Source organism: Zootermopsis nevadensis, unplaced genomic scaffold, assembly GCF_977971745.1.
Source record: "Zootermopsis nevadensis isolate Lab colony 2312 unplaced genomic scaffold, Znev_1.0 Znev_ptg000010l, whole genome shotgun sequence".
Taxonomy (NCBI): Eukaryota; Metazoa; Arthropoda; class Insecta; order Blattodea; family Termopsidae; genus Zootermopsis; species Zootermopsis nevadensis.
The window spans coordinates 1,549,481-1,576,081 of NW_028259142.1; the positions used below are offsets into that span (position 1 = coordinate 1,549,481).

Genomic DNA, 26,601 nt, shown 5'->3' on the forward strand with positions numbered 1-26,601 from the left:
CAACATTTTCATTACCTCATACCACTTGTGTCAAATATGTCTATAAACATTTTAATGCTGATGTACACGCAGATGCTCTTATCTCCTTCAGATGTCACGTAAATGCACTTAAACTTTCAACGATGACAAACGAAGCTTTGACGTAACGATTTATGCATTTACAAGCGACATACTATGCTTTGTAAATATAAGATTGCCTAATGTATATAAAGATGAATGTTGCAAAATGTGAGAAAACAAACCAACATTTACATGGAAGTAAATAGCCATACAAGATATCACAGCCTAACGCCATTAATGTGAAAATTTCATGCACTTACTTCAAGTAATTTCCAAAATAATTAGGTATTTTACACTCATGTTAAACATCCTCGAACTGAAAAATTTAGCATGGAAGTTAATGCTTTTGAAAACAAGTTATAATATCATCAAAGCACAGAACTGTTTGCTAATTTTATTTAATGACAAAATATTATTTTTTTGTAACTGAATGACTATAATACAACAGTTCACTGTAAGGCACAAAACAGTCGCATCTTCAAGCTCAACGGCCTGGCAAACAAAATAGCATTAATTTCAAGTGACAAATAATTAGTTTTACAAAACAGGTTTTGATAACCAGTTGTGGAACTGGTTTATGAATGTCACTAGCAGAGCTGGACGAACGGCAGGAAGGTTACATCCCAGCCTTAGATTGATGGATGGCATCAGGTGTCTGTTCTAAAAGATGAAATCTACGACAGACATGGGTCAGCCTGGAAACAACAGCATCAGTCGTCAGAAAGTATCCTGGAAGGACGGTACTAGCAAAGTTATTGATGATTTCACTCCATGGATGTCGCTCTCACCAACACCTGTCTTCACCAATTCAGACATAAGCTAAAACAAAGACTAGTACCTGAGAAACTATAACAGATACTGTACAAATATACATAACCCCTGTTAAGGTTTAAAATATAAAATAACAACATGGTACCCACACAACAACTGGTGAACCATAGGATACCTAAAAGTTTTGTAGTTTGTCAAAATGCATCAGCACGGCAATCGCACAAATGTCTGATGTTACGTTTCTTAACTGATTAAACCAATTTTATCTTTTTCTTTTTATCCACTTAATGCCTCAATACTGGACACACTCACATAAGTAAATCAAAAGGAGACATTAAGATAATGGAGTGCCATCATCGACTAGAAACAATCTGTTTGTAACCAACACAGTGTTCCCAGAAAATTCAGTTTCTAACTCATGATGTCACTGTTATGAACATCTCAGTCTTCATGAAGCACCACATAACACAGGATCACACTTGAACCTCTTCACTTTGTCAAACACTGTCTGTATACTTCTCTCATTATCAAACTCATCCCTGAGGTAGAGGAGTTTGATTCGGTCATGCGAAAAACACTCTAACACTTCCCAACGTTCAAACAGTTTCAGTGAGTTCTTGAATGCATCCACAGATAAACTTTCCTCTGAAAATAAACATTAAACAAGTTACAAAAGTACATTAAATATCTACTGCATTTTCTATTTGTAATGGATTAAAACAACGTTGATTTTTTGACTTAAATACATCTATAAGGAAGGGTCATTCGGCAAAAAAGTGGAACGAAAAAGTGTAACCTAGTTACCTAGGGAACGTCGTGTTTACTTAGCATTGTTATTACCTATAAAACATTACATTACATTACATTCAGCTACCACAGACCCATCTTAAGCGTAACTAATTCAAGTTGAATAAGCAAAGTCTTAATCAAACTTATCTCAATTGTAAAGCATGTATAAAGGAAATATTTAGAATAAAGCCAATATACAAACTTCCTTTCCGTATAGACGTATTTACGTCAAATTCTCCGGAACCGTGGTTCCACTATCACTTTTATCCTCTCATATATGCTATCCAGAATATCCGACGCAACAAGTCTCAGGTACCCGTATACGCAGATGTTAATGTGTCCACTTTGTGGATTAGATTGCACATGCAAACCTTAGTTCTAAACTTTCAGGTTATAATAATGAAGGTCAGTTAATACAATTGTAAGTTGACGAGTTTAGAGACACTACAGTCAAGAGAAACCAATATAATGCACTGATATTATGCCCAAATCTGTTCTGAATCTTCAATATCCAGAAACATAAAATCTGAGCCCTTACCATACTGGGCAAAACCCATCTTCAGCTGTGTCTTCATCTCAAGCAGCAACTCCTGCATGTAGTCTTGCTCAGTGAGATGGCGGCCCACAAGCCGGTGTAAGCCAAGTGCGCTGATTGCATACGCGTCAATCAATGGCCGCAGCATGTTGCGGTAGAACTCCAGGCTCTGAACGGCTTCCTCCCGTGTGTCCAGCTGGAATGCAAATGCAACTGCGTAGTACATTAACCATCACCTCTTCAGCAATTCATAGTGCTCCTTATATACTGCTAAATTACTCCTACTACTAATACAGGTGCCAGGAAAAACCTTCCATTTTACGCAACATTTTTTGCACGTATAACATTACGGCACTGACAGTGCCAATGATTTTGCTTGCTATAACAAAATTGTCATTATACGCCATACCTCTTCAATTACAGATACATCGTATGTAGCATAAAAAAACAAAACAAGAACAGTACTGACTTCCGGGGCCAAAATTCTACTTCTAAATGAATCATAAGCACACAAATAAAAGCACCAATATGAACAATTTAGCCACAATGTTCAAGTTTGCATTTGTGAGATGAATGTCCGACTGAACGGAGAGTCTCTCAGATTAAACTGCAAGAGAATACTTCAGTGAAATCAGAACTTGAAGAAGTTTCATCTCACCATCACAGTCTGCCTACTATGAGTGTCCTCTCCTGAGTCACTGCTCTCACCATCAAAGTTCTTGGCGAAGTTCCTGCTCCAGTTCTGCTCCTCAGAGTACGTGGGCTGTAAAATGGAGCCACACACTAAGTAATGACACATACAGTCAATGACAAGTGACAGCATACTCTCACAGAACCGCATACCTCGTCGTACTTGAGGATTTCCTTGTGCTTGAACTGGGTGAGAGCGTCATCAATAGCGTTTTCCAGTTGCTGACATGGTTTGGTGAAGATAAATTCAAACTGCAAGATCTCACAGAGATCAAGCACACACTGTCTTATTTGTCCCATTGTGAAGCCGAGTACCTGATAGCTTCCAGCAATATCAGGCGAGTTCTTCTCCACAGACAAGAGAGAGTACAGGGCAGTTACTGCAACAGATTGGTTTGCATTAAATGTATCATATCAATACTCCATAACTGAACTTTCCTCAGGCCCTACTCATATAATTAGAGTTTATTAGATTTAGAATTCATTTACTTAATTCTAATTTCAGTACTGTCAAATTAACTATACTTACGCCACCTCCCGTTGTCAACTTACATTCTAGTTTTCCTGCCCCGATTTTGTATGCACTTGTTTCTCCATGTCTACCATATGTCCCATCCAATTCCTCATTTCTTACTTCCCTTACGACACCACATAAAGAAAAATTATAATTTTTACACATAAGAAATAAAACTGCCATTGTCACTCACCTACAACACTGTCAAGCGCAAAGTGAGACAAGAGTGCGTTACTGTAATACGACAGCTCAATCACATTGGGAACCATTGTGAAGGGACGAATCATCACAACAGGTTCACCTCCCTCTTTGAGGACCCTTTCCCGACGCACCAAGCCTGGGCCCAAAAGGTCACACTGCAACCAAATTATTGACTTCTATCTTTTGCTGTTAAACTTGAGGGGTGAGGACCATGAGAGAGTAATACAAAATGGAACACTCATAACGTTTCCTATCATGTGACAGATGAGATTCTGTGCCATACAAACATAACAGGCAGGATATAAAAGTTACATTAATAAATTATAAAGTTTAAATTAAAAAAAATAGGCCATCTTTTGTTACCAATTAATTCCACTAAATGCACAGGTCAGTCCAAATCATTTTTATAAATTTTATGTATCATATACCCAAGATAGTGGACAAAATTATGTGATATCATATAATACTCCCATCTCTTTCTTGCGTGGTTTCCATGTTTAATTATCACCCAACATCATTATAAGAGCAAAAGATGCTCCTGTGGCTACACACTAGAATGTGAATTTGTTATTGGGGCACAGAGGTAAAGCTCCACACTTTCTCTAGCCTACCACCAGACGGAGGTAGTTTACCCTTTGCGGAAACAGCGCACGCCAACCTGGACGAGCCACAGAAACTTACTGGACGTAGTGGTGATAAAAGAGGTTGAGTCGTGACACAAGCCCCGACCATCTAGCCTGTACTCACAGCATGGTTGATGACGTCCACTATATCCCCCATGAAACCGACATCACGGCCAGCACAGAACAGATCATTCTTCAGCTTCTCCATTGCTTCAACCAGATTCTCCATGCTGACACCATTTCGGAATCGGTTCAGCAGGAGAAAGGCCACTGCATTTGTTGACATTACTGCCGTTGACTCCGAGCAATCTGCAATATACACAACAAGCTATGGAAACAACTGCTCCCTTCAAACCCCTTCACTTGCGTGGAGACGCCATTAACAATTACACAATTCAGTGATTAAACTTGTATAAACTTTCTGCTACAATGGGTTTCCTTCCTAACAGTAAGAACACAAATTTAGCAAGCCATATTTATTTGCCACATCAAGATGACATTATATGGGATACGCATGAAAATGATAAACAGAGTAGTCAGCATCTAGCAGGGAAAATAGATCATAAACAGTCTTCCAATATGACAGTCTGTGGCTTGTACAGGCATCAAGATGTTGAATCTGCGAAGACATGAAGATTTGTAAGACTTGAGGTTCTCACAGCGGTGAGTATGAAGATATCCGTCTTCTGGGTTATTGCGCTGTGTAGTCTGGTCGATGTTAACCAATGTTTCAGAGGTCATACTGCCTCCGTCATCAGGGCGATGACGGAGGCAGTATGACCTCTGAAACATTGGTTAACATCGACCAGACTACACAGCGCAATAACCCAGAAGACGGATATCTACATGAAGATTTAATATGAAATTAGATTATTTATGGTAAATTGTAAAGGTGGGGCAGAGCGCAATCAAAACCCACTTAAAATGCGACTGACTAACCTAACCTACTTCTGGGATGTAACCGTTACACAGCCAAGACATGGCTACAATGGCATCATTCGTAAGAACGGGGTTCACATGGATTCACGATATAAGGAAAGCGTTACAGCCCATGGCACTTGCCATAGTATCATCTTCTCCAAGTGAGAGAACGGAGCAATGGATGACATGGTGACTCACCATACACAATGTGCCTAGCTATGCTCTCTACAAGCTGCCTGTGTTCCTCCACCACATCTGTTCCATACAGGGAAGCACTTGACGGCATTGAATATAGGCTCTTCCTTGGTTTGGCGTCACCATTAGGAAGAATCCGTGGTGGGGAGTTCCCTCCACCAACATCACCATCAGGTACACTTGCGCAAAACTTATTCTTGCTGCAGGCATGGAATGATCTAACCAACTCCTGTCATAAGGCAAAAGAGTAACGATGTATCATATATATGTAAAAATGAAGTGTCTGGGAAAACTGATAAAACGAATTTTCTTATTGCACAGAAGCTCTGCTGCTACAAATATGGTGTTGTTAATGTATTTCAGTCATGGAAAACAGATAAAAGTACAACAACACAAACGTAGTCTTCTAAAATGAAGCAATGAAGGATGCTGGAAACAGCCCAGCAGAGTAGCGTGAATAAATAAACAAGAAATACGCACTTAATTTTTGTAAAAACTATATAAAAAGTGATGGGAGGATATAAGGAAAATAGACTGCAAATACATAACTGGACCCATTATGAAAGTGTTATGCCATTGCAAATTTTTCTATTTGAATTTTTCTGAGACACCAAGTCAGGTTAATATACGTATAACATTTATGTGAACAAACTGTTTGCCAGTCTGCCAGGCAGGCAGATTGAGACACTCGCATGTCCCAATACACTCACCTGCAGTGAGAACGGCTGGTTAAAATCTATCCTCATCATGCCATAATTTGAGTTTAGGATAGACCAGATGCTCTTTATAGCTTTCCAAAATGTCTCCATCTGCTTGGGCTGGCCCATCTGTTCACGAACAAAGTTACCATCCACAAGTTTCTCATAGTTGACACTAACGGGCACCAGCAACGCATCTTCAATTGTTCCATCCATGAATGCGTCCACAATCACACTCAACAGGCCCCCTGAAGACAGTCATATACACACATAATATCTCATTAAGCTATATGCCAAAATCAAAGGCCAGGGTTTATACGAAAAAATCCAATCAATGAAATAATACCAACACTTTCCTTCTCACCATAAAAATGGCTACAACCAATGGCCCTGTGAAATATACATAAATAAAAGGGCAAAATGTCATAATCTTGCGAGAAAGCACAGTAGAAATTATACACAGAAAACAGATATAAATAAATCAAACATAATAAAAAAAAGAGCATTTTATCACTTATGCGTGGTACATTTAATGAAGACTTGAGGTTCTCACAGCGGTGAGTATGAAGATATCCGTCTTCTGGGTTATTGCGCTGTGTAGTCTGGTCGATGTTAACCAACGTTTCAGAGGTCATACTGCATCCGTCATCAGAGTATGAAGATTTCCGTCTTCTGGGTTGTTGCGCTGTGTAGTCTGGTCGATGTTAACCAACGTTTCAGAGGTCATACTGCATCCGTCATCAGAGTATGAAGATATCCGTCTTCTGGGTTATTGCGCTGTGTAGTCTGGTCGATGTTAACCAACGTTTCAGAGGTCATACTGCCTCCGTCATCAGGGCGATGATGGAGGCAGTATGACCTCTGAAACGTTGGTTAACATCGACCAGACTACACAGCGCAATAACCCAGAAGACGGATATCTACATTTAATGACACTGCCAGCAACTCAAGACTATATAGCACTGAATCAAAGACATAATTCAGTGATTAGGCGCCAACGATGACACACACAAATTACTACACAAAATACGCTGTGACCACAATATGTGTCCTATGGTGTAGAAACATGAATATACATAAAGATAAAAGAAAGTAAAATACAAGTACTGATGTATTAAAGACAGAAATAAATATGGTATGAAAAGGACTAAACAGAAATTATACTATAAGAATAACATGGTTCGATCGTATCACGAGACCAGAGGTAAATACGAGGCTCGTCCACAAAGTAAGTTTCCCTGGGGCCGTTTACAGAAACAAAACACAATTTCATGGAAATATTTATTGCAACAGATACAGCAAGTGTCCAGCTATTTTTCAACATATTCGCCACCGGAATTGAGACATTTGTCATACCGTGGGACCAATTTTTGAATACCTGTGTCGTAGAAGTCTGCCGCCTGGGATTGGAACCACTGTGTGACAACCATCTCCGCCTCTCTGTCATTCTCAAAACGCTGACGCTGACCGGACAGGAATTTCTTGAGGTGTAGGAAAAGATGGAAATCACTGGGAGCGAGGTCCGGGCTGTAGGGTGAATGATTAAACACCTCCCAGCTGAACTCCTGCAGGAGACTCGCTGTCCGTCGAGCCGTGTGCGGCCTAGCGTTATCACTGACCGCACTTCACAGTCGGCGGGAGCTGGAATAAGAACCTCCATCTTCAACAGCTGCAACGATGCTACTGTGAGAACGCGGGAAGTACCGTTAGTGCATGCGCCATGCTACGTCATTGCTCTATCACGTACGCACAGTCGCTTCGTGCAATATAAGGTTTGCTAGCTGTGGGACGAGTGGGAAACTTACTTTGTGGACGCGCTTCGTACATTCTCTTACTCTCTGAAGCAAGAAAATTGAACACTGATGTGGACTGAAGTAGAATCTAATAAAATGATACAAAAAACCGTTTGTGAAAGAGGAATCCATGGAAAAAGAGAAATAGCTAACTGAAAGGCTAATACATATTGTTCACTCATTATGCATTACTACAGAACAACACAATTTAAAAAAAAAACTACGTTTCTTGTTTCATGTGCAGAATAACAAGACAAGTAGCAACGAACCCGCAAATAATTCTGCAGCGCATTTCAACTCACCTCTTGGCATGCATGCCTTGCCCGTCCTGGTGCGGCCACCCTCAATAAAGAACTCGAGGTTGTGGCCCGCACGCAGACACTGCAACATGTACGTGCGCAGAACGGCACGATACACGATGTCCCGACGGCCCTGAACAGGATCCATTCTCCTCTTGATAAAAAATGCCCCAAGCCCTCGTAATAACCAGCTGAAAGATCGCATTTTCTGTGTTATATGACAGCTTCATAGCAATGTCATTCTGACAACTGTGACAACTTTGTAAATCCAAATTAGAAAAAAACACTTTCTAGATCATATCGACTGATTTAAAAAGTTTAATGCTTTCAATGAGACAGACAGCCCCCAAAGATAGACGCAGTATGTCCCTCTGGCATTTATCCACAAGTCTACGTGGCCTTAGCACTCAGAAGACTAAAAGTAACACACTTCATACAAATTCAGATTTCTATCATGAAATGACACACTGTAACGCAAACCTGCAGCCACAAGCCAATACTCACCCAAACACTGGAATCCTGAGGTTATCTCCAGCAGCAACAAGTGGGGATCGGACGTTATTGTTCAGCAGAATAAATGAGGTAAGAATGTAGTCAAGGTGGCTGCGGTGCAGTGGCAAAAAAATGAGGGGTAGCCCCGTGTTACTCGCCTTCTTGAGCATCTGGATCTGGGCAGGATGAGCCACCACGGACGTAAGAAAGCACGGTAGCAGTTTGTATAGCAGCCATGAGGTCACCCTACAAGAATCAGAAGACAATATCTGATAGCTTTTATGACTAAATGGGAGGATCCAGCTCAAAATAAGGTATAATTATCAACTTTTGTGAAGACGGCGGTAAACCTTCGGATTCCGTAAGAAAAAAGAATTTTTGTAGCAGACCTTCAATTAACATGTGGTGGTAGTTCTGGACTGAAGCTGCATCATTTGTTTGGATGTACTAAAACACAACAGCCGTGAGATTTGTTCATTGAAATGTTTGGTGCATCCAAACTTTGAGTGCAGACTGAGAATAAATACTACGAACGGGGAATGTCACGATTATCAATTTCTTAAATACTTAATCCCCACTAGATGCAAATCCAGACCAGTCAGTGATAGCCTTTAAACATTAAGTTATTCTATGATATTAACAAAAGAATCACAAGCATGGACCAAAAGAAACGATTGACTCGCTACTATTTCGCAGTCAAGAACGTAAAACTTAGAAAGTAAAAGGAAGTACAATACCATGAACAGAAAGGACTGTCATACCGGAGCAAGAAGTCAGATAACGTGGAGTGCATATCGTGCAGTATCTTGGTCGCTCTTGATTCGTATCGCTTAACGATGCCCTTGTACATCTCATCATCTTTCTCACCAGTTTTACCGTAGTCACTCTGAGCTGCAGCCTCAATGGCCTGTCGTAATCTCTCATCTTTCAGCACCTGCAAACGTATCGCCACGTTACAAATTTGCACATCCACACAACACAACGTGGTGTCAGAATGGTTGGGAAGGAAAAGCACTCACTGTAGGAGCCAACTGGGGGTACGCATATTTCTTGAGCCGGTACACAGTCGTCAGGTGACAGAATTTGCGGGCCAGAAAGCTGTTGTTAAAGCCCAGTGCATCCACAAGCAGGATGTTGCGCAGCCACTGCTCCTGATGATCCTTTGCTATTTCCGAGTTCTGATAACACGTTAAAACATTCAAACTTTATTAAACTGTATTCCGGTGCAGCAGCATTACGGCTCTCTGAGATGACTTATTTCTGCCCATCAACACATCTTGTCTTTCAGAACCACTTAAAGAGGTTTAGGTGAAATTTGGTCTTAGAACACCAACACTACAAATTTCATGGCAGCACTTATCGCCACATCACAACCTTTACTGTAAAAATCCGATCACATTCCTCGCAACATGATCTCATTATGAACTTTAACCTGAACCGTTTTTCAATACAGTGTATAAATTAATTAATTAATTAGCAGCAAAATTATTTTTTAAGTGTATGTTTATACTGTAGTTACCTCCTAAAGAATTAGATTTGAATGTGCTAAATAAACTGATATCAGACCTGAATAAATATTGACCTGAAAGTGTTCACAATTTTCAACAAATTATAATAAATATAATTAATCAGTTCTTGTTGGTTCCAAGCTCAGGTTAAAATGCCAGAGAAGGAATTCAACAAATCTCTTGCACCAAAAGTAAAAAAATCCTGAATGTACTGTATAATCAAGATGGCACACCACAACAGCAGGGCAATTATCTTGTTTCACTGTGCCCGTTAATCAATCAATCAATCAATCGCCATGTCTTACCAACAGCTGAGGCTGATTTATAAACCCTCGCCACATGACTCCCTGCTAGGCACTAGATGCATGCACACTGGTAAAAATAAGTCACCAACTCAGCTTCAAAATAGAACGCTCCCAAGTACACATGCCAAGATCTACTCTCTGCCTGAAAACATTCTTTGCAGCTACTGAACATTCAATAACATTAGCTATAGTTACTGTCATGAAAACATTTAACGATACTAATTTTTAATTTTACACTCAACTATTAACAATTTCTTTTCTTTTCTATATTGGTATTATAATGAGAATTACGCACAAATTAACAAAGTTTTTAATTTTATGTGGCTAAATATGCTCTCCTATAAGCATGCACTATGTCAAAAGACGTGAAGAGAAATACAACATCTTTTGTTGATGACACCGAGACATCTGCACTGGCTTCTGAAGTCAGAACACCCTTTAAGACCCAATAAGTTAAGAGAAATGGGGAGTGCAGTGACAACAGAAGAATTACGATACATAAGCAGGAAGAAAAACTTTTTAAAAGATTTAAAGATTGGGACAAATGTACAAAATTTTAGTAATATTTTCTTTACCATAACTTCAACTGATGACAAACACAAAATAAAAGTGAGATGAGATTCTTATAGGAAAATTTGATACAAAAGTCTTAGGTTAGGTTGACTAGTGTATGTAATTTAAACTTTCAGGGATAAGCCACATCAACGTCGAGGGTTTTCCAACATTTCAGCAAACACTGAAGTTGCCATCTTTGACGCATCTTAACCCCCAAACCCCTACATTACACAATGATTCGTAAACCTGGCGGTATCTTGTCAGCAAACACCGGCAGCACCTGGTATCCGCACCACTCACCCGGCTGTTAGACGTACAATTGTTGCAGCAGAGCCCCATGAAAGGGCGTGAAGCCTTGTTTATATCAAGCTGCCATGGCTCCTCCTTGATCTCAAGCAAGTCCCCCAACTTCGACTGCAAAAATACCACAACTCACGCTTTAGCTGCTTTAAGACTGTGCCGGTTCCGCTGGACACGTAGCTCAGATTTGAAAACAAGAAAACATTTTGGGGAGAAAGCTTTTGGCAAGAACCCCCTTGCAAATTGAGAAGGAAAACATTAAAACATGTACTAGTCACGGCAAATCTTTGTTTAAATTGCAGATGCATCTGTTTTCCTTGTACTAGCAAGCTACTGACATTGGCAATGTGCAAAGTTTGGTCACAGGTACAGTTACTTTAGGAAGACAGACTGCATGGATCTGAGCTCTATAGTGGTCATGCCTTTGGGCTGTAACATTGCGTGGTACTGCACGTTACATTAGCCCCAGTCTCATTTATTAATTCGAGGTTCAAATGACAACTGTCAGTAGCTCAGACTGCACAGACTTATAATGAACTGGAAATGAAACGGTCGTAGCCAAATTTAAGGTACTATCCTTACTAACCATAAAACCTGAGTCAGGATAGATAGTCTCTGGACCAAGATTTAAACCAGGGAACTCCCAAATATAAACCAGGAGTGACAACGACTCAGCTCAGATGATCAGTCCAACCAGTCTTCTGTTAAATATCATGGCTAAGTTGTGATAACGTGAGGTTACGTTGCTAATTTTGTTTGTAAATTATCCCTCTAACCTCTTTAGACGCTGCCCTCGCAGGCATACGCTTCCTGTGGCGCTCCTGGTGTCCGTAGCGCTGCAGCCCCACATATGACAAGCGCTGAGCATCAACATGGTGCTTGCTACGACTTTCCCACTTCGTGTAAACATCCTGAAGGCGCGCTGATAGTACATCCACCATCCTATTGGCCCTACGCACACAGATACACTCCAGTTTGCAATGGCAACCTGAGAGATATCTCGGGTTTTGGCAGCAGCAAATGTGAAGGTGGCTGTCTCCCAGACGCTTATTCCACGTCTTCTGGCAGAAGCTTACTGACATTTCAGAGGTGATTGCTGCCTACATTATCAGAGAACAACCACCTTTGAAAGTCAGTAAACCTCTATCAGACTACGTGGCACAAACCAGAAGACAGCCATCTTCAGAACAAGGAAACCTTAGACGGTAAACCAACTGACTGCAGACAGTAAAAGATGTGTCTGAATCCTACAGAGAACATGTACTTTAGAAAAACTGAACAAACAATATGAGGGCAGAAAAATGTACTGAATCCTTGTCATGACTATCTTGCTCACGTTTGGACACAACTGCAATTCATGAACAACGAAATTAATTTAAAATACATGAAAACAAAGCCAGAACCTAATTAGAATGCTTCCAGCTACTCCTTTGCCAGCATTTTCCTGGAAGGAGAAACCTCAGTCAGAAGTATTGTCATAAAATGTTTAATTGCAACGGACAGAGCGAACCCAAGTGTCCAACCATAAATGTGGCATCTCCATTCAGGTGATCCTGAAAAAGCGCACTGCATTTCACTTCAATATCATTCTCAGGCATATGGAAGGAAACGACACGAAATCATCCTGCAAATGAGAACTGCCAAACAGTAACTGATCTCCATTTCAAAAAGTGACAGTGGAACCACGGTTCCGGAGAATTTGACGTAAATACGTCTATACGGAAAGGAAGTTTATATATTGGCTTCATTCTAAATATTTCCTTTATACATGCTTTACAATTGAGTAAAGTTTGATTAAGACTTTGCTTATTTAACTTGAATTAGTTACGCTTAAGATGGGTCTGTGGTAGATGAATGTAATGTAAAGTAATGAAATGTAATGTTTTATAGGTAACAATGCCAAGTAAACAGATGACGTTTCCTAGGTAACCATCTTACACATTTTCGTTTCCCTTTTTCGCCGAATGACCCTTCCTAATAGACGTATTTACGTGAACATGTAGTAAATATATTCAAACATTAACCTGACTCATACATTAATGAAGATGATTGCATACACTGCGAGTTTTCAAGACGTTGAAGCCGATACATGAAGTTAACGCATCACGGGTCACACGAGCATAACATCCTGTTATTTAATATTTATGAGCATTTGGGAAGATAGTAATACAATAGATAAAACATAAATAAAGAAGAACTGACACATACATTGTATGTAAATTTTCATGTTTCATTTTTGGAAAATGCAAACAAGAAATCTTAATTACAACTAAAATGATTTGGCTCAAATGTTTGAAAATAAATGTCCTCTTTAAACTGGGGAGGAGAGGGTAAACTCTCCACACAGACTGCCTTGCTCTTTATAAATGAACCTATTTAATTCAAAATCATTATAAATATTTTTATTGATCATAAATAAGCATAACAAACTAGAAACTTTGTCTGGGCAATAGAACAGACCGTATCTTAGTGTGCAAGATATGAGAACTCAGTTTTTTTTTTAATCTACTGAAAGAATGTAAGGAGTAGAACGATTTCAGTTTCAAAACACTAATCTCTCATGCAATTGTGAACTCATGAAAATGCCAGACGCAAAAAACTAGGATAGTCACGAGCCTTATCTGCATGCCCCTTACACACCTTCACAGCATGTGGATTATGGACATAAAAGAACTGCAAAAAATGCCTTTGTTATTTATCCTGTCACACGAACTGTTAAGATAGCAAATGATAAATCATTTAGATATTTATTAAAATAACTGAGGGGGTCAATAAGTCACGAGAGATAAATTTTCAAGGTCAAAAGGTCAGAAAATGCAGAAAAACACCTGTGTGCTAGCACATAGCTCTGAATTTGATGTCACCCATTCTCCCATCGAAACGTGGGTTCCTGTTATCCGCAAACCACAGCCCACTCAAACGCTTAATCAACGACACATGTAAGCAACCACAGAAATAAGGTGCGAAGGTCGGGAACTACATCAGTATGGATTTCGATGGCAGGCAGCATTTGGGGCTTGTTTAACAACAATCTCAGTATCTCAGGTAAAAGATTCTAGTGACAAGAATAAGAAATTGGAAGGAAATGGTCATGACTTAAACCAAGCTACTATCCCAGACAGGATATCCAGTCTCAAGGCCAACATTTGAACCCGGGCATTCCAAAACAGAAAGCAGGATCACCAACCACTTAACGGCAATGTTCATTGATTTGGCTGTCTGAACAACAATCAGCTTTTCAATAAAAACAATGGAATACGAAATACACAAACATCAGAAGAAGATAAGAGCATTGGTGTAACTCCGTCTCGTTCAGCCGAGTCACCTTCACATTTTCAAAAGTCTTATTCTGTACTTAGACTTTAAACACCAATTCAAAGGTAAATTTTAATCTTTGTACCTGAGATCACCCACGAAAAAATAATGCAAATAACAGATACCATCCGTGAATTATGTTCACATGTCCACCACCATGAAAAACAATTAAAACTGTCATTCTGGGAAATAACACAGCGTGGACATCAACCCTGAAGATGGATATACCATGTTTCTCCACTGGTCAGACACACCCCAACAACTCAAATCGAAAAACTGAAGCAAACCATGAAACAATAACACTACAACACTGCTCCACAACCTTAATTTGTGATCTGTAGTGCTTGGGGTGACCGCCACGGTGGTCTAGCGGTTAGAACGCTGGCCTTGTAATCCTGGGGTCTCGGGTTCGATTCCCGGCGGTGCCCGAATTTATAAATTGTGTTGGGCAAGGCCGTGGTCTAGGCAACACGGAGTTTTCCTCCGTGGCACCCAACAATTACTCCATTCACACACAGAAGAAGGCAATGGCAAACCACTTCTGGATCATCTGTCAAGAACGTATATGAACAGGTCCCAGTCCGAGAAAAGGATGGAAGGATCCTGTTCATATGGACCTGTCGTCAGACAGAACACTAAATAATGATAATAGTGCTTGGGGTAGTCAATGCAGTTCAGAGTAAAGAGACAAGGAATGCATGGATTACACTTGGGGGATTGGTGAGGTGGGAGGACAATATTATTAAAATGAAACAGAATGAACTGTCCCAAGATCATGTCTAAAGTCAGGATTTAGGGTATGCAGTGATCACTCACGACAGTCGAGACAAATCCAATCCACACAAGACAACTTCTTCTCAATCCATTTTCATATTATCCTCCAATCTGTGATTTGTTCTCCCAAACTGTCTTATTCTCTCAGGTCTTCGAACTAAAATGTTGCATGCAGGGTTTTTTTTACGGTCCCATGCGTTCTGCATGACCTGCCCATCCCACGTTCGGAAAAAGAGTGCGTACAGATTACGGGTGGTAAATGGAACTGGTGATTGCCAACACAATCACACAGCAACATTGACCCAGTTCGGCGTAGTGTTGCTACTCTTCGTGACGTCACATCTGTGCTCCTCCTCGAGTCGACCACTGCCGTTTCTCGTACAACGCCGAGGGCTCCGCGCCATTTTCCGTCCATTGAACACTTAAAACAGACTTTGATCCACGAAAATCTACCTTATCTACCGAATGTCGTGATCGAGTGGTTAACACTCATCTTTAGTATTCGCGAGGATGTCTCGGGTTCAAATCTCGGCCCGGATAGCGGCCATCCTGACTGGGATTTTTCGTGGTATTCCTCAGTCACCCCAGGCAAATGCCGGGATAGTACCCGTATTTAGGCCACGGTCGCTTCCTTCCACGTCCTTTCCAATCTGTTGTTCACCATCATCTCTCATTAGGCGCTGTACAGTCTGTGCTACTGAAAAATACGAACGGGCCCTGCTGGTGTTCCGTAGGTCCACGAAGGAGCACTGGAATTTTTCGCCAGTACCCAGACCACTTCCAGAGCTACATCCAGCCTCCTGCAGGATGGATATAGGGGGACCGGGCAATTACGGCCGCAGGGTGGAACCGACAACTCACCTCCATTGAAAGTCACGAATTTGTAGACGCAACACACAAGTTTTAAAGAGGTAAATTAAAGAAAAACTTGCCCGTAAACGAGTTAGATGGTCAAGTTCGCCTCGTTCCAGACGCAAATTGCAAATGAAGCTGGGCAGTCAATTTCGCCCCGAGGCTCTAGTCTTTCTTACTCCAACCATTTAAATAAAATTAATTGGTAATTACGTAAATGCACTACCCGATTTGAGAACCAACAACTCAGCATTTTGCCAACAAGTGTGTTTATGGGTTTTTACGATTCTCAAGCGTAAACTGCGATTATTTCCCCAAAACACCATCAGCCCAATAATCGTTATCATGAAGACGTGTTGTTTTATTTAATTCAGGACATTAATTTTTAATTATTTGGACGATTTTCGGCCGCAGCAGGTTAATGCACCTTGTAACCTTTACTTCTCTTGATGTACGTCCTTTATTCACTCAACGAAAGTGCAACAACTATCAGAGATAGGTAGAGTCGTATGAGATAACAAGGTCGTAACACGTTTCAGAAACAGTGAATGTCAGTCCATAAACATCCACTTCAGTGACCAATTTAATAAACGCTGCACGTGTACAGAGAAAGAAGTGGTGTGTACTGCCTTGTTAGACGGCACAGTTCCAAACGCTCATGAAATAACAAAAGACAGGCCAAGGCGAGTTTAATTAAGAAAGAGTTCATCGGGTTGACACGTAAACAATGGGTGCCGATTATAATAAATTTATGCACATATCCCGTAACAAAAATAAAGTTTATAAACCACCATAATTGCTTCACTAGTTCTCTTGTTTTCGTCACCATATTGTAACAAAATAATATTGCGGGCCTTGCTTTTATTCCACCTAAATCTGTTACAAAACCAAAGTCAGGGTTCGTTTAAAAACGCGTTTTGCACGTACCTTTCGTGAAAGAGCCAACACAGGACAGCGAACACAACCACTGCTTCCACAAACATTGTACTGGGCACGCTCGCGACGAAACACAATCAACTTAATAGCATACTCAGCGCAACCTGTTGTCCTTAGCAGGAAACTCTGGTGTGGCGTGATCCAACCTTACGTTAACACACTGTAACAGGGCACGAAACTGCTCGTGATGTCCCCCGATATTCAAATTGTAAATCTCCTTGTCCTCTGATACCACCTATCCGAATCAAAATGGGGTTCTTCAGACATGCAGCGATCTGTTTTAACGGCTGCTGAAGACCACATATCGGCAATTCGCGGGCGCAACAATTTTATGAGGTCACATGATTTGGAAATTTGCCAATATGAAAAAAAAGGGCAATAATTTTCTGCTACTGAGAGACGACATCGTGGCATTTATTTACACAGAATAAACATATTTTTTATATCAATTGAAATAAGGTCTTCAATCATTCGTGTTTACTCGTTAAAAATTTCGTTCTGAATATTTCAAAGTACACGTGTTTAGAATTTTGATGCAATCCTTATTCAATATGACTTAATGATTACTTAATACGATGTATACAGGAAAGAACAACATTATTTTTTTTAAAAAAAATTACGTCACTGTTCTCCTATTTCATTCGTTCGTTCTTCTTCGTCTTCAGAACTCCAGGGCGTGGCAAATGTCTGCTTTCGCAGCGCCCCCTTCTGGTAACACGGCATCAAATAATGGTTACATAAACGCAACATGACCCTTAATTCGGAAACTTCTGTAGCAGGCGTACATTGCAAATTGCCTAAACACTACTGACACTGCGTACTAAGCATCAATAATAATAATAACAATAATAATAATTTCAAACCTATATTTTTAAGGACGTGTCATCCTCTTTAACAATGGGTAGCTTTTGTGTGTTTCGTGGTGTGTTTACAATTCAATTCTGAATCTAAAAATATAAATGCATAATTAAATAACAATGAGAACGAATTCATAATACTAATTATGCTCTATTTTTCTTTAACCTGGAACTGCGTGCCAGAGCACCCCGGGAAATGAGACTATAGCGCTGATTTCTCCGTTCGCAAAGAAACATAAAAGAAGTTACACAATGCTGTGCCATAAGAATTTCACTGCCAATTTATTTCAATGAATAGCTTATGCCTGAACTGCCAGTAATTTGATATAAAGGCCAAAACAAAACACGCAAGGTTGCCCCTTCAACGGGAAAATTGTTACGACCGTCAGCTGCCCCCTCAATGTTAACGCACCGGATCTGTTACATCTTGCCATCGGCGGCTATTTCAACGTGTTCCACGTTTACTCAAACAGAAGACAGAAAGTCAGTCCACGTACAGTTTGGGCCGACATTAACTTATGCAATAAATTTCATGCAGATAAAGAAGCTGCTGTTACAGACATGAACAAGGTCTTTCAGGCGTGACACTAAGTGACCCTCTGCCCCTAACCCGCTATCACCACGAATCACGCCAACTTACAAACGTGCGGACACAGCATATGCCACGTTGTCAACACGTGGCCCTAAACCAAGACGCTTGCATCCTCACATCCCTGCCCACATTGTATTTTGTAAATCAAAAACTGTGAGCTCAGTTTTTACTGGGGCGAAACAGGGAAAGATGTGACCTCAGTGAGGAGGAATGCCTCCATCATCACCTGATGATGGAGGCAGCAGGGCCCTCTGAGAAGTCAGTAAACTTCTACCAGACTACATGGCACTACAACCCAGAAGGTAGCCATCTTCGGACTCACCGCCGTGCAAATCTCAATTCATTACATTACACCAGCAAACAGAAACAAGAATGGAGTAGCAAATTTTGATGGAAAACCCCCACCAGTAACACCAGTACAACAATTTCTTCCACATCCTTTCAAATTCACTATTCACTATCACCCTCTCATTTGACGCTATATACTCAGGGCTACTGAAAAGGCGTCGTTCGATAAACTATAAATATAATGAATTCTTGTCAGGCTACGAGCCATGTCATGTGGCCCAATGGAGTAAAAAAAACATGTGTTTTCTCCATTCAACCACCTGATACAGCTGACTAGCCTGTGAAGAATTCATTGTACTTAGTCACCACAAAAGCTTCAGATCATACAAACTATAAATAAATAAATATATAACTAAACAACACTGCAGGGACCAGATGGAACGTTTCATTGTTACATAACAGATTTGAATCATCAAGTTTGATGATTAAATTGTTATCAGGGTGAGTTTGCACACCAGAGATGCATCACAAAGACAGCTTCCTAAACGAGCAGCCTTTGAGAATGAAGCCGGTCAACATAAGGATTGTCCAGGACCTGTAACAAAGTACCTACACAACCCAGCAGCTCCCTCAGATAAAAATAAGAGGGCTTCAAGAAAGAGACTTCTCTTTACAAAAGAACAATATCACAAGAGGCAAATCGCAGTGAAGCTTAATCATGTGGAATAAAAAATTAAAGTAATTACTTCTATTTACTACAACAAAATTTTCAACTTAGTCTTAATAATTCAGCAAGAAAATTCAAATTATTACACTACAACGATGGGTTGCTTAGATACCAATAGTAAAATTACATGCCATGTTACCTACAAATATATTTCTCTGCAAAAATTAAATTAGCCTCAAAAGTGTGAAATTGTTCTGTGGTTTCTAAATATGGCATCCAATGTAGGTTCACACTGAAACCTAGCTGTGATACATGTTTATATACTTCCACCCAATCAGCAATCATTCAAAATAGCCAGACATCAGCTCATTCATTAATTACAAAGAATAAAACTTATATTCACACAATACTACTCATGTCTTTAGGCACTGTATGCTAAAGTCCTATGAATAATCATGACATTCAGCCTTATCAAGTTTATTTTTAAATACAGATAACTGTAACATGCATTTGATTAAATCCATGTCAAATCAAGAGACAAAACTGAAATTTTCAACTGTCACTCCATATTTCAATTAAACACAAAAGAAGTAACTCAAAACAACCCTTTTAACATCATTGCAATACTTTTATAGCTTAGATTTCACATAAAAAATGTGATTTTTCTGCATGGTACACCTTTTAAGAATTGTTTGATCTATTATTATTATTATTGAGTGTTCTGTCTGACGACAGATCCATTGCTCTGCCCAAAAAGAGCACTATAAGACAGATATTTTCTGGGTAGCAGCACAATGCAGACTGGTAGAAGTTTACCAACGTATGAGTACTCATCGCCTTGATGATGGGGCCAGCAAGGGCCTATGAAACACTGGTAAACTTCTACCAGACTACATGGCACTGAAACCCAGAAGACAGCCATCTTTGGCCTCACCACCAAGAAAACTTCAAACCCAACTTGTTATATGTGTATAACTAGCCATAGAACAATTTCTGGACCAGTATAAAAGTTAATGAAATTCACAAATGGTGGTCAATTGGGTTGTTGCACTGTGTAGTACTGTGGTTGTATGCCAACGTTCTGGAGGTACATGCTGCCTTCACCATCAGCTCTAAGTTACAAACTTCGACTACTTAATTCCCTTCTTTTTCTTGGGCTTCATGACATGACCCAAATGTTATCCTGAACAAAGTATTGGGAAATTTATACTTGTAAGACTTGAGGTTCTCACAGCGGTGAGTATGAAGATTTCTGTCTTCTGGGTTATTGCGCTGTGTAGTCTGGTCGATGTTAACCAACGTTTCAGAGGTCATACTGCCTCCGTCATCAGGGCGATGACCAGACTACACAGCGCAATAACCCAGAAGACAGAAATCTTCAAATTTATACTTCCTCATAAAGTTAAGTCAATCACCGAACATGCAACGAATAAGTGACATGACATATATGTGTCATATTGTAAAAAATATAAACTATAAGTTACAAAGTTCTCTGTCCTTGAGAAAATAAACCAAAACATTACGTAACAAAACACTTACTGATACCTACAAACAAAGAATTCGGCTTACTAAAGTTGCTCCGTGCTTGAATACTAGTAGTATAGCAATGCAAGTGAAATTTCACAAATTAATTCACAAAACGTTTCTGATAATTCCAAATAAAGCGTGTATGCCCCACACACACACACATACACACACACAACGAATGCCGCGATTTCTTCCTTCGTTTCAGTGTAGGTATAGCAGCAAATGCTTTCTCCCCTCAAGTGGTAGTATGTAATTTCCCGTCGTACAAAAAAGATGGGAAGAGAGAAGTAAGGTTTGTCTTTCAGTTGAATAATTTTTATCCTCCACTAAGAAGTAGAATAATTACTATTTTATTTTACAAATTTTTATCTCCGAAATTCGACTTATTTGTATCTAGGTATGTTACAATTAGATTAGTAGGTTACCATGATTGAGGTTATGGTCTAGTGGGTGTCTTTTTCCTGGTTCCACGGTGGTATGAAAAGTTTACTGCAAATGTCCCCCAAAAGGAAGATGTGTTAATCACGTCTGTCTAAACATTCTATAAAATAATATTTGTGGTAGAGACTAAAAATGATATTAGATTACTTCTATCAATGTTAAATTTGGTAATATAGTTTATCACTGAGTAAATAAATGAATAATGTTAATATATGCATATGTAGTTCATCTCTTTCAGTACTGATGGTTAATTTCAGTTTTTGTAGGCTGGACAGATCTGTGTCATAAAACCACAAAATATGGATGTACCTGTAAAGTAACCTTATGTAAACAAATAACCAAACAAACAATAATGGATCAAGTTTGGAACAAAGACAACCCTTACCCCACTTCATTATGCTATTTTCTTATTAAATGTATCTCTAAATGTGGCACTTTGAATTTGTGGCCCTGGATTCAATCCAACATATCCAGTCACCAACCGCACTGCTATTGTGTATGACCCCCACTCCCCGAATACACTGTGCTTTGTTTTGGGTTATTATCACCACTCTTTCACACTGACACTCAAACTCATATCTCCTATTAATCTGACCAAAATTTTGTATGCATTTTCTGCTTCCAATCCCTCATGTCATCATGTAATTAATAATCTATGATTGTCAATCCAATGCTGTATTTACATGCAGGGTTGGTACAACTAACATGATATGAAGCTGTTGTACTGTGGCTTTAATGGGTTTGGACAATGCCCATCAATGACAGACAGTGTTGTGTCTCATCTCATCGAACTACCATTGACCAGCGTGAAGGGGGCTTTTGTGTCATGGAGCTGCATGGCTGTGATGTCTGGTAATGAGATATTTTAAATATTGTCACTGTGTTTACCTGTCCACTAGTTATCCAGAATAGAATCTGAACATTTAGTAACAACATTTGATATGACTTTGAATCAATTCACTGCATTTTATATGCTCATAACTGAATTTCCTGCAGTCCATCTAAATGTTATCCTCCGAACACCTTTTTGATCTTTCAAGTGGCCATGTTTTAATACCATGTTCACCTTAAGATGGTTGCTTTATAAATATTAGTTCTGAAAATTTCTTGAATCAATGACTAACTTTTTTAATGCTTACTGTTCTTGAAATTTGTTCTCTTTATATATAGACATCAACCAGTAGCACGTCTGCCTTGGTATGTTTCTGCTATTATAAATTTCTGATACTTGGCTTTAACAATTTGCATATTATGTGATCATTTATCAAGAAGAATTGCGTAATAATAACAAGACTAAGAAGGAAACAAGTAGTATAAAAATATACCAAAACCAGTTGAGATGTTTACATGGCAGTGAAGGTCTCAGTTTTTTTTTCTGGGTTGTGGTGCTGTGTGGTCTTTCAGATGCTTACATTTCATGAGAACCTATCACTTCCATCTTCAGGGCTGAACCAAGGACAGATGTAACACATTCATTTTTAACAATTGTAGCCACTACATGGCAACATAACCTATAAAAAAGAATAAAGATATCAACACAATAAAGTTATTTTTCTCTGCAAATAACAAATTACAACAGACAGACTCATACCATGCAACAAACATCACACTTAGACGCACAAAAGAAATATATTTATCAATTGTCATTTCTGTATCAACTGCAGAAAAATTATATAAAGGAAAGCCGTGGTAACTGAAACACAGCACATGTGGAATATGAAGGCAGAGGTGATAGAAGTAATTATTGGTGCAACTGGAAGCTTATCAAGTCGAGTCATGGCACAACAAGTCGTGTTCTGTCATAGGTACCGGAGTCTATTTGTTGGGGTTTGTTGGGGGCCGGTCTCACCAACTGAAGCAGCTTACGTTACCAGACTCACAAGACGCTCTGCAGGTGAGTGGACGTGCAAAATTATTAAGAATTTACACTGTAACTCATGGCTGCAGTATTTCTGAGTAAAGTGATGGATGTTTGTTAGCTTTTTTTTTGGTTTCCTTTCCTGAGCCACACCATACCCATATATTTTATTTATTTTATTTTAATATTTATGTTAAATGTGCGTAGCTCGGGGTCTGCAGTGGCCGTGCGGTCTGAGGTGTGGGCCTTGTGCCGCTTGGTCGCTGGGACCATGGGTTCGAATCCCACTCAAGCCATGGATGTTTGTCCACGTCTTTCTGTGTTGTGCTGTCCTGCGTACAGGTAGAGGCCTTGCGACGGGCCGATCCCTCGTCCAAGGAGTCCTACCGAATGTCCATAGATCAAGCCAACTAAAAAGTTTGGACCCGCAGTGCTCAGGCACTTGAAGAACGGGTCGTTCCCAGTATACCAGTGCCTAGCTCTCTCAAGCGTTCACAATCTGATTTGTATCTGTGTCGGCATGTTATTTAATCCTTCATAAAGGTGTCATGCTCTCGGGGACACGCACTACTACTGACGCCATGTGGTAAGTGCTGGAGGTACTGCATGAAGACTGGATTGTGGAGGAGAATCGATCGCTTTACAATGACGGAGAGGGAACTTGAACACAAGGACACGGGGACAGACCCCATTGTGAGGGTCTGCTGTGGATCCACATTTGACGTTGCATTGTCTGAATCAGGTGAGAGACTGTATGTCACTTTATGAAAATACATAAAGGGGGGAAGCATACGTTCAGGAAACTGAACATCACAGTAAGATGAGCTGAAGTGTTGCACTGCGTAGTTGATGTATGTGGTTACTGTTGCAGGACATGCATTTGTGCTACCCTCTCCAATATACCACCCTGGAGTAAAAGTCACACAGGTCGCTTGTGGTAACGAACACTGCCTACTTTTGACTGAGACAGGACAGGTGTTCACTTGGGGGAGAGGTAGGTACGTATGCGTATCGCAATGTAAACGAATCGCCCCGCCCTGTCTTGCTTGCAAAGTTTGCTAGTCTTTGCTTTTGAGATTAGGATCAAGTGATTCATATTGGCTTTTTGGTTGACTGGCTAGGATATTATATTTCAGTCGGGGTCAGCTGGGCCACGGTGACCTAGAGAGTGAGCAGGAGACTGCTCGACAGGTGGATTCATTAGCTGGCCTGCGTGTGACGCAGGTGGCAGCAGGGGGCTGGCACTCAGCAGCTGTCACAGAATGGGGTGACCTCTACACGTGGGGCTGGAACCATTCGGGCCAGCTCGGGTTCCCCATCGGAGAGGTGAGAATTTTATTGCGTCTTAACAGCAGACGTGTAAAAATTATAATCTGAGACTTAAGACACAGCACTGATGATGAGGTCTTGGTCTCTGGTTTGTAATGCTGTGTAGCTTTGTAGTTGATTGCCAACATTTTAGAGGAATGTATTACCTCTACCTTCATGGTTGAAATAAAGATGGAGCCAGTAATGTTCCTCCAAAATGTTGTTATATGTCTACAAGACTACAACCCACAAGACCATAATATTTACGTACTCATGTTCATTTTAACTGTGCAGTTTTTAAACATTTATACATTCACTCCAGTCCTCATTCTTTTACAGAACACTGTCACATGTGAACATGAGCAAGCAACAGGCCCCAAGAAGCTGAAAACTGACGACAGCCAAAACACAGACGAGGTCACTATTCTAAATATCCCACTGCCTGTTGCCTGTCCACTGGAGCAGGAAGTGAATGTGAAAGACGTTGGATGTGGTAGCAGACACACGATTGTACTACTCGGTGAGCAACTACGATCCAGTTCGATTTGCTGAAGTCTGTTCCTGTTGCTTGAAGCGAGGCAAGATCTCAGGAGGACCTTATATTCCTGTCCAGCGACTGTCTTCAGTCTGGACAGGAAGTTGCAGCTCACAACAACCATGCTCTTCTTCTATGGCTCTCCGGTCCGTATTCGGTCCATGGCCTCCTAAATTCTCCTCTTCCATTCGGTCCTCCCTGCTAGGTCCGTCTGTCCGAGGCTTTGATCGAGGTTTCGAAACATCTTCCTTTTTACGGTGCGAGGTTGTTAGCCTTGCGACCAACCCCCAACCTGGAGGACCAGGGTACCTGTCTTAGTCTGACCTCTCCCCCTCGACCAACCCTACCAGTAGCTATGCTACCGCCAGCATAGCTCTTGGAGTCACTGAGGTACTCAAGCCCCACCACCACGACAAGGTGCAGGTACCATTAAGTGGGGCACAACAACTATATTTGAATTTATTAAATGGCAGAGCTTCTGACTTACAGACAAAATATCTAGGGTTTTAATCATGACTGTGATATAGGATGTTTCTTTTCATCATCATCATCATCATCATGAAAATAACATTCATGTACTTACCGAATGTTTTTATTCCCCTGTCACAAAATTGTCATATCATTTCAGAGCTACACTAAATGTTCTCTTTCTTTCTGACAGATGATGGTACGATCTGGGGCTGTGGCTGGAATGCTTATGGGCAGCTTGGGATGCCTCCAGAGCAGGTACTGAGTAGCTGGAAGTTAACGAGGCTGGAATTGCCAGATGGCTGTTCAGGAACAGTGACAGGCATTGTGTGCGGGGCCTGGAGCACCGGAGTGTATCTAAAATAACACGGAGGCTTTTGACACTCATTCCACTCCCGGAAATGAAGATGTAGCAAGTTAAAAAAATTCTGTGTTCATATTTTTTTAGATTCCCAGGATCTAAGCAAGCTGTTTCATCAGGACGCGGACAGTGATGAATGTTGTGCCGGTGATTTCCTTTGTTAATGCATTCGTGAAGGAAATGATGATTTGTACTTCTGTTCGCTGATGTGTTTCTTGATGCAAAATGGGAAACTGGTTTCCTGGGTGCAATAATCTGATGTAGGAAATCAAAACTCTAGGTCATAGGTAGATGATATACAATATTTTAAATGATGATGAACACAAATGCATTCAGAAACCAGTCATATTCTGTGCCTCATACAAAAGACATCACACAATCAAATGTAATTTCATGTCTGGGAGGCTCCCGTGGTTAGATCTTGGCTGGGAATCAAGCTACCTTGACAAATTCTCTAATTTTCTACAGGAAAATGTTGGTAGAGTAGTTAAAATTATTTAATTTCAAGTGTCTGCAAGCAGAAACTGTTGACAAAGATTATTATATATTTGTTTATTTATCATCTCAAAGATT

General features: G+C 40.3%; 2 protein-coding genes across 16 annotated transcripts; one reads left to right on the top strand and one right to left on the bottom strand.

Annotated features, from left to right (window-relative positions):
- Positions 1 to 442: 442 nt before the first annotated feature.
- mino (glycerol-3-phosphate acyltransferase mino) lies at positions 443 to 21,221 on the bottom strand. Of its 9 annotated transcripts, none has more exons than XM_087346160.1 (15): positions 21,080 to 21,221; positions 12,026 to 12,200; positions 11,196 to 11,363; positions 9,601 to 9,759; positions 9,343 to 9,515; positions 8,594 to 8,827; positions 8,093 to 8,280; positions 6,010 to 6,245; positions 5,303 to 5,528; positions 4,308 to 4,492; positions 3,553 to 3,715; positions 2,999 to 3,225; positions 2,814 to 2,918; positions 2,159 to 2,351; positions 443 to 1,476 (listed from the first exon to the last, which is right to left on the bottom strand). In XM_087346160.1, the coding sequence occupies exons 2-15, from the start codon at positions 12,188 to 12,190 to the stop codon at positions 1,280 to 1,282; spliced, it is 2,619 nt and encodes an 872-aa protein (XP_087202286.1). In that variant the 5' UTR covers positions 12,191 to 12,200; positions 21,080 to 21,221; the 3' UTR covers positions 443 to 1,279. The 9 variants fall into 9 exon arrangements, with proteins under 9 accessions (XP_087202286.1, XP_087202287.1, XP_087202283.1 ...); XM_087346161.1 differs by having other exon boundaries at positions 21,100 to 21,206; XM_087346157.1 differs by lacking the exon at positions 21,080 to 21,221 and adding an exon at positions 17,118 to 17,416.
- On the top strand, positions 21,154 to 26,590 carry LOC110827288 (RCC1 domain-containing protein 1). Of its 7 annotated transcripts, none has more exons than XM_087346174.1 (8): positions 21,154 to 21,263; positions 22,188 to 22,350; positions 23,304 to 23,392; positions 23,900 to 24,098; positions 24,228 to 24,354; positions 24,478 to 24,682; positions 25,004 to 25,184; positions 25,861 to 26,590. In XM_087346174.1, exons 2-8 carry the CDS (start codon positions 22,209 to 22,211, stop codon positions 26,031 to 26,033), a joined length of 1,116 nt encoding a protein of 371 aa, XP_087202300.1. In that variant the 5' UTR covers positions 21,154 to 21,263; positions 22,188 to 22,208; the 3' UTR covers positions 26,034 to 26,590. The 7 variants fall into 7 exon arrangements, with proteins under 7 accessions (XP_087202300.1, XP_087202293.1, XP_021914487.1 ...); XM_087346167.1 differs by having other exon boundaries at positions 21,262 to 21,349; XM_022058795.2 differs by having other exon boundaries at positions 21,262 to 21,349; positions 24,493 to 24,682.
- The last annotated feature ends 11 nt before the right edge of the window (positions 26,591 to 26,601 follow it).